Source organism: Theropithecus gelada, chromosome 19 (genome assembly GCF_003255815.1).
Source record: "Theropithecus gelada isolate Dixy chromosome 19, Tgel_1.0, whole genome shotgun sequence".
Classification (NCBI taxonomy): Eukaryota; Metazoa; Chordata; class Mammalia; order Primates; family Cercopithecidae; genus Theropithecus; species Theropithecus gelada.
Window position 1 is genome coordinate 3666626 of NC_037687.1, and position 8643 is coordinate 3675268.

Here is an 8643-nt window from a genome sequence, read left to right on the forward strand (position 1 = left end):
TTATATTATATTATATTATATTATATTATATTATATTATATTATATTATATTTCCCAGGCCATCCAGGATGCTCTCTCATCTCACTAGCATCAATTTAATCCCATCTGCAGGCTGGGCCCAGTGGCTCACGCCTGTAATCCCAGCACTTTGGGAGGCCTAGGTGGGCAGATCACCTGAGGTCAGGAGTTCTAGACCAGCCTGGCCCACATGATGAAACCCGTCTCTATTAAAACTACAAAAATTAGCCGGGCATGGTGGCACACACCTGCAATCCCAGCACTTTGGGAGGCCAAAGTGGGTGGATCACAAGGTCAAGAGTTCAAGACTGGCCTGGCCAAGATGGTGAAACCCTGTCCACTAAAAATGCAAAAATTAGTCTGGTGAGGTGATGGGCACCTGTAATCCCAGCTACTTGGGAGGCCGAAGCAGAGAATTGCTTGAACCTGGGAGGTGAAGGTTGCCATGAGCCGAGATTGCACCACTGCACCCCAGCCTGGGCAACAGAGTGAGACTCTGTCTCAAAAAAAAAAAAAAAAAAAAATAGAGGTGGGATCTGGGTATGTTGCCCAGGCTGGTCTCAAACTCCTGCACTCAAATGATCCTCCAACCCGGGCCTCCCAAAGTGCTGGGATTCCAGGTGTGAGCCACCACGCGATCTCAGCTCACTGCAACCTCTGCCTCCTGGGTTCAAGCAATTCTCCTGTCTCAGCCTCCTGAGTAGCTGGGATTACAGGCACGTGCCACCACACGCAGCTAATTTTTGTACTTTTAGTAGAAATGGGGTTTCACCTGGTCAGGCTGGTCTCAAACTGCTGACCTCAGGTGATCCACCCACCTCAGCCTTGCAGAGCGCTGGGATTATATGCGTGAGCCATGGCGCCTGGCTTACCGGCCTCAACTTTCTTTCATGGGGTTGTAATTTACTATTAGAAGATCTTTGGGAAGGATGCCCCTGTGCCTATGGTTTTAGCAGCACCCACAGCTTCATGGATCTGGCTGTGGGATAGTCTAGGGTGTGGCTCCCCAAAAGGGCTGGGGACGCTGCAGCTGTCCTTCTGTCACGGTCACTGCGGGCCCACCATATATGGCAAACCACCATCACTAGAAGTGTCAAAATACCTGCAGCGGAAAACCCAGCCACTTAATGTGCTTCTCACCAGAAGCTGCTGCTGACCACAGGTGCTTCGCCAAGGTCTGCCTTCTCTTCGTTCACGAGGGAAATGTCCCTGCATGAGAGGGACATTTAAGACGCTCTAGCACCCCATGGAGACTTTCTCCTCTTCCTCTCTCTGCAAATCAATGATATTTAGTGTCAGTCCTCCCAAGGAACCCCAGGGCTCCTGGCAGGAGGCCTCACCCCGGAAGAAATAATAAGAGGAACCAAAAGGGTCTTGAGCCCAGAGAAGGGCGGACTTTTTTTTTTTTTTTTTTGAGACGGAGTCTCGCTGTGTCTCCCAGGCTGGAGTGCAGTGGCGTGATCTCGGCTCACTGCAAGCTCCGCCTCCCGGGTTCACGCCATTCTCCCGCCTCAGCCTCCCAAGTAGCTGGGACTACAGGCGCCCACCACCACACCCGGCTAGTTTTTTGTATTTTTAGTAGAGACGGGGTTTCACCATGTTAGCCAGGATAGTCTCGATCTCCTGACCTCGTGATCCACCCGCCTCGGCCTCCCAAAGTGCTGGGATTACAGGCTTGAGCCACCGCGCCCGGCCAGAGAAGGGCGGACTTAAGGAGCTGGTGTTGGGTTTTCCAAATCGTCAAGGGCTGGCCTGGGGTGCAGGGAGCTCCCCCAACTGGGTGGGGACATAGACACTGAGCTGTGCCTGACTCTCGGGGATAGATTTGAGCCTGCGGTTTATCTGAATCAGAGCCACAGAAGGGGTAACTTCAGGAGGGGGTGAGCTCTCTGTCCTGGGAGGCATCCAATAATTGGCCACTTTGCTTTTTTTTTTTTTTTGAGACGGAGACTTGCTCTGTTACCTGGGCTGGAGTGCAGTGGCGCTATCTCGGCTCACTGCAACCTTCAGCTCCCAGGTTTAAGCGATTCTCCTTCCTCAGCCTCCTGAGTAGCTGGGATTACAGGTGTGCACCACCATGCCCGGCTAACTTTTGTATTTTTATTTTTATTTTATTTTTTTTGAGATGGAGTCTCACTCCCGTCACGCAGGCTGGAGTGCAGTGGTGCGATCTCGGCTCGCTGCAACTTCTGTCTCCCGGGTTGGAGTGATTCTCCTTCCTCAGCCTCCTGAGTAGCTGGGATTACAGGTGCCCGCCACCACGCCCAGCTAATTTTTGTATTTTTAGTAGAGTCGGGGTTTCACCATGTTGGCCAGGCTGGTCTGGAACTCCTGACCTCAGGTGATCCACCTGCCTCGGTCTCCCAAAGTGCTGGGATTACGGGTATGAGCCACTGTGCCTGGTGTAAAGAATTGGCCACTTTGAATCACAAAGACTCTAGGTCTCTTTCAGGCCTCAGAGGTGGCCGCACCTGTTTCTAATGCCTCCTGCCGAGGAGCTGGGGGACTCACCCCTCCCTTCTGCCAGCCTGAGTGGGTAGACTGGACTCCCAGATTCCCCCAGTCCTGAACTCCCCACCCTCCACCTCTCATCCTTGGTGACCCCCTGTCAACTCGATTTCAGAAGTTCTCTGATCTGCAGGTCACCCTCCTGTTGCAGGCTGGTGACAGAGCAGTCCCCTTTCTGGTGTCCTGGCTGCCTCCAGATCTTCACCTTTCCCTGCATAGCTAAGGGATGGAAATGTGATGGTGGCCCTCCCTCACTCTAAATCCTTCCATGGCTCCCCACTGCCTGCAGGCGAGAGCCTAAAATGCTCAGCCTGGCATCCAGGGCTCTTCATGTTTGGCGTCCAACTGATCTCCCAGGTCCCATTTTTTCTTCTCCTCTCACCAGGGAACTAATATTCTAGTGAGTCCGAACTGCAGGAGTTTCCATGCCTTTGTGCTGGCTGTTACCTCTCCCCTGGAATGCCCTTCCCCCGGTGTCCAGCCGGCCTCTCCAAGCTCACCCTCCCATGTGCAACTCACGTGGCAGCATTTGGGGAAAGCCTTCCTCGAGGACATCCCGACACTTCCTAGAGCAAGGTCCCCCTGAAAGGGCCCCTTGCTAGAGGCACTAGTTCTCTTGTCTCACTGTGTGGTGGGTGCGAGCCTGGCCGGCTCTCCTTGGTCTTGTCTCACTGTGTGATGTGTGTGAACCTGGCCGTCTCTCCTTGGTGTTGGTGACTGAGCCCATTAGCTTGCCCGAGAAAGAGGCCAGACTGGAGGAAACACAGCCAAGAAACAGGGAGAGACACTGAATCCCAAGGGAAGGACTGGTTCCATATCCTTGGAACAAGCGATGCCTGGAATTCACGTGACACCTAGTTTTAGCAGCCAGTGTTTCTTTTTTGATTTCTTCCCGAGGGGGTTCCTGCCACTTACAAACAAAGGGATTCTTAATACTCAAAATAGTACCAGAAGTGGGGAGTTGACATTAACAGACTAATGTGGAATTGCTGAGTCAAATTAGATTGCCCTCATCCCAGTTGGGAAGAGGGATGCCTTGAGCTTCTCTTTCCATAAGTCCATAAATCCGTCTTCCATTCCCTGAGTCAGGCGGCAGTAGGCTTCTGTGCTTTGCAGTGGAACAGCCCAGTGGACCCAGTAATCTTTCCACCTCCTCCCCTTCTTCTTCTTCTTTTTTTTGAAACAGAGTCTTGCTCTGTTGCCCAGACTGGAGTCCAGTGGCACCATCTCGGCTCATTGTAACCTCTGCCTCCCGGGTTCAAGTGATTCTCCTGCCTCAGCCTCCCAAGTAGCTGAGATTACAGGTCCCCGCCACCACGCCTGGCTAATTTTTGTATTTTTTTTTTTTTTTTTTTTTTTTGAGACGGAGTCTCGCTCTGTCAACCCAGGCAGGAGTGCAGTGGCCGGATCTCAGCTCACTGCAAGCTCCGCCTCCCGGGTTTACGCCATTCTCCTGCCTCAGCCTCCCGAGTAGCTGGGACTACAGGCGCCCGCCGCCTCGCCCGGCTAGTTTTTTTGTATTTTTCGGTAGAGACGGGGTTTCACCGTGTTAGCCAGGATGGTCTCGATCTCCTGACCTCGTGATCCACCCGTCTCGGCCTCCCAAAGTGCTGGGATTACAGGCTTAAGCCACCGCGCCCGGCCAATTTTTGTATTTTTAGTAGAGACAGGGTTTCACCATGTTGGCCAGGCTGGTCTCGAACTCCTGACCTCAGGTGATCTGCCTGCCTCGGCCTCGCAAAGTACTGGGATTACAGGCATGAACCACCACGCCTGGCCTCCACCTCCTCCCCTTCTTGACTGCTTTTCTGTTTCTTTCCTATCCAAATCTCACCATTCTTCATATCTCACTCCCCTCCCATAGATCCCCCTCTGGGTGTCATAATCTGCCTAACCCACTACTCTCCAAATTCCTAGAGATCACTGGGACCAGCCTTCTCATTTTAGAAGTGGAACAGCTGAGGCCAGCCATGGTGGCTCACACCTGTAATCCCAGCACTTTGGGAGGCCAAGGCAGGCAGATCACCTGAGGTCAGGAGTTCAAGACCTGCCCGGCCAACGTGGCGAAACCCCGTCTCTACTAAAAATAGAAAAATTAGCTGGGAGTGGTGACGGGTGCCTGTAATCCCAAGTACTCGGGAGGCTGAAGTAGGAGAATCGCTTGAATCCGGGAGGTGGAGATTGCAGTGAGCTGAGATCGTACCACTACACTCCAGTCTGGCAACAGAGTGAGACTCCATCTTACAAAAAAAAAAAAAAAAATGTGGAAAGTAGAACAGCTGAGACCCAGAGAGGTGAGACTACCTGTCCTTAGTCACACAGCTGGCCGGGGGCTAAACCTCAGGCCTGTAGACTCCCCCGATTGGATTGCAAACTTCTCTAAGGCACGGCACCATTCTTATTCTTCTCTACAAATACTGTTGGAAATCGTAGTAGGCAATGAACATAGTAAGTGATGAGTCACGTGACAGGCACTTTACATAATTTATCAATCAGGGCTGGGATTGGCTGCCTGGGATGGAGAACTCCAAATGCTAGAGGCTTGAAATGGATAGAAATGCATCATGACTGAGGCAGGCAATGCTGGACAGTGTCAGGGACCCGGGCTCCTGCGTCTTGTTCAGCCTTTTTCAGCACATGAATTTCCAACTCTTTTTTTTTTTCCCGAGACGGAGTCTTGCTCTGTCACCCAGGCTAGAGTGTAGTGACACGATCTTGGCTCACTGCAACCTCCACCTCCTGGGTTCAAGCAATCCTCCTACCTCAGCCTCCCGAGTAGGTGGGATTATAGGCACCTGCCAGCCACCACGCCTGGCTAATTTTTGTATTTTTAGTAGAGATGGGGTTTCACCATGTTGGCCAGGCTGGTCTCGAACTCCTGACGTCAAGTGATCCACCCGCCTTGGTCTCCCAAATTGCTGGGATTACAGGCATGAGCCACCGTGTGCAGCCTCACAACTGAGCTTTCTGAACCTGGAGGACAGGCCGGGGTGGGGGGGGGCCACTGCAGCCGGACGTGGGGACACCCGAGCCACTGTGGCCTCCGTGGTAGTCGTCCCTTGCCTAGCCAGTCCTTGACTGGAGTCTGCAGTTAGATCACACTGCCCCAATTAGCATGCCTTTAAATTTAGCTTTCTCCCCCCAGCCAGGGGACTCCGGGATTCAGAGGAGGAACGCTGGCTCTTTCGAGGAAAAACGCTGCATCACTCATTCTGCAACCACAGTCGCTGTCTGCCAGGCCATTCTCGATTCCTTGAGCGAAGGGCCTCTCGGGGCGAGCTGCTTTGGGTGCCTTTGCTGGAAAACCCTTGCCCCGTCTTCCTCGTCCTTAAGATGCAGCCCGGCAGGTTGTTTTCCAGCCATGTTTGCAGGTTTCATCCGTGGAGACTGGGTCTGCGTCACATCCGGCCTTAAAAGCTTCCCGGCCAGGTGCTGTGGCTCATGCCTGTAATCCCAGCACCTTGGGAGGCTGAGGCAGGTGGATCATCTGAGGTCAGGATTTGAGACAAGTCTGACCAACATGGTGAAACCCCGTCTCTACTAAAAAAACACAAAAATTAGGCCGGGCGCGGTGGCTCACACCTGTAATCCCAGCACTGTGGGAGGCCGAGGCGGGCGGATCACAAGGTCAGGAGATCGAGACCATCCTGGCTAACACGGTGAAACCCCGTCTCTACTACAAATACAAAAAATTAGCCGGGCGTGGTGGCGGGCGCCTGTAGTCCCAGCTACTCAGGAGGCTGAGGCAGGAGAATGGCATGAACCCGGGAGGCAGAGCTTGCAGTGAGCTGAGATCACTCCACTGCACTCCAGCGTGGGTGACAGAGCTCTGTCTCAAAAAATAAAAAATAAAATTAAATAAATAATAAATAAATAAAGTTTAAAAAGAAAACAAAAACTCGGCCAGGCGCGGTGGCTCACACCTGTAATCCCAACACTTCGGGAGGCCGAGGCGAGCGGATCATGAGGTCAGGAGATCGAGACCATCTGGCTAACACGGTGAAACCTCATCTCTACTAAAAATACAAAAAAATTGCCAGGCGTGGTGGCGGGTGCCTGTAGTCCCAGATACTTGGGAGGCTGAGGAAGGAGAATGGTGTGAGGGGAGGCGGAGCTTGCAATGAGTGGAGATCACGCCACTGCACTCCAGCCTAGGTGACAGAGTGAAGACTCCATCTCAAAAACAAAACAAAACAAAAATACAAAAATTAGCTGGGTGTGGTGGCGCAGGCCTGTAATCCCAGCTACTTGGGAAGCTAAGGCAGGAGAATCACTTGAGCCCAGGAGGCAGAGGTTGCAGTGAGCTGAGATCAGGCCATTGAACTCCAACCTGGACAATAGAGTGAGACTCTCAAAAAAAGCTTCCTATGGCTCCCACTAAACTCAGCGTGCCTCCTAGCACTTCATTACCTGTGCAGTCCAGTGGCTGTCACCTCTCTGCTCCCAGCTTCTCCCTTGTCTCCCAAAAGCTCAGGCATGGGGCAGCCACAGGACCTTTGCACATGCTCTTCCCATCTCCTAGTACTATGTCCTTCCCCCAGCTCTTCTCAGTTCCAACTACTTCTCTGCACTTTCAGCTTCTCCAAGACACCCTCCCTGGCCACCCCATAGTGGCCACCCTTAGTCACTCTCTATTGTCAAAGCCGGAATCCCCACCTGTTATCCTGTCTCGATTTTTATTGTCAATCTCCCTCTGTCCTTGCTTCCCACGACAGACTATATGTTCCTAGTGAGGGTAACAACCAGCCCTGGCACCGGCAACCATTTAGGTCTGGAGTCTGGCACATAAAAGACCCTTATAGAACAAATAAACAGAAGCAGATAAGAGGGTAAAGTCTGAGGAAGGAGGCCCGGCATGAAGGCTCACGCCTGCAATCCCAGCACTTTGGGAGGCTGAGGTGGGAGGATTATTTGAGCCCTAGAGGTGGAGACCAGCCTGGCCTATATAGTGAGACCCTGTCTCTACAAAAAGTAAAATAAATTAACTGAGTGTGGTGGTGCATGCCTGTAGTCCCAGCAACTTGGGAGACTGAGGCAGGAGGATCACTTGAGCCTGGGAGGTGGAGGCTGCAGTGAGCTATGAGTATGCCATTGCACTCCAGTCTGGGCAGCAGAGCAAGACCCTGTCTCAAGAAAAGAAAAGAAAAGAAAAGAGGAGGGGAGGGGAGGGGAGGGGAGGGGAGGGGGGAGGGGAGGGGAGGGGAAGGGAAGGGGAGGGGAGGGGAGGGGAGAGGGGAGGGGAAGGGAGGAGAGGAGAGGAGATCAAGTAAGGAGAATGGGAGATACACATTATTCCGGAAGACAAGCCATGTCTACTCAAGAGCAGCTCCTAAATCTCTCCTCCAGGATCCCTCTTCATCCTCCCATGACCTCATCCTCTAACTCAGGGCCCAGCAAACTGTCTCTGTCCTGCTGGCCTCTGTCCCAACTGCTCAGCTCTGCCACTGCAGGGATGCCATAGATAACATGGAAGCCAAAGACCATGGCTGCATTCCAATAAAACTTTATTTATGGACATGGAAATTTGACTTTTATATTGCTTTTTCCTTTCCTTTCTTTCCTTTCTTTCCTTTCTTTCTCCCTTCCCTTCTCCCTTCCCTTCTCCCTTCCCTTCCCTTCCCTTTCTTTGACAGAGTCTCACTCTATTACCCAGGCTGGAGCACATTAACGTGATCTCGGCTCACTGCAACTTCTGCCTCCTGAGTTCAAGCGATTCTCATGTCTCAACCTCCCAAGTAGCTAGGACTACAGGCATGTGCCACCACACCCGGCTAATTTTTGTGTTTTAGTAGAGACAGGTTTCATCATGTTGGCCAGGCTGGTCTCGAACTCCTGACCTCAGATGATCTGCCCATCTTGGCCTCCCAAAGTGCTGGGATTACAGACATGAGCCACCATGCCTGGCCTCATATTACTTTTCATATGTCGTATAATATTATGATTCCGTTTTCCTTCAACTATTTACAAATGTAAAAAAACAATTTTAGCTGGAGGAGTTGTACGGATACAGAGAGCAGTTTGGACCTGGCCCTCAGACTGTAGTTTGCTCTCACAGTCTTTATTTTCTTATAAGTAGGTGCTTTTTTTTTTTTTTTTTTTTTTTTTTTTTTTTTTTTT

General features: G+C 51.8%; 1 protein-coding gene across 1 annotated transcript in view; it reads right to left on the reverse strand.

Annotated features, from left to right (window-relative positions):
- Positions 1-8643, reverse strand: part of MATK (megakaryocyte-associated tyrosine kinase) — a 25958-nt gene that overhangs the window by 9703 nt on the left and 7612 nt on the right. The window contains exon 2 of the mRNA XM_025367344.1: positions 1159-1290. Within this exon, the coding sequence (XP_025223129.1) occupies positions 1159-1233 (75 nt within the window). The 5' untranslated portion in view covers positions 1234-1290. The remainder of the gene's footprint in view (positions 1-1158; positions 1291-8643) is intronic.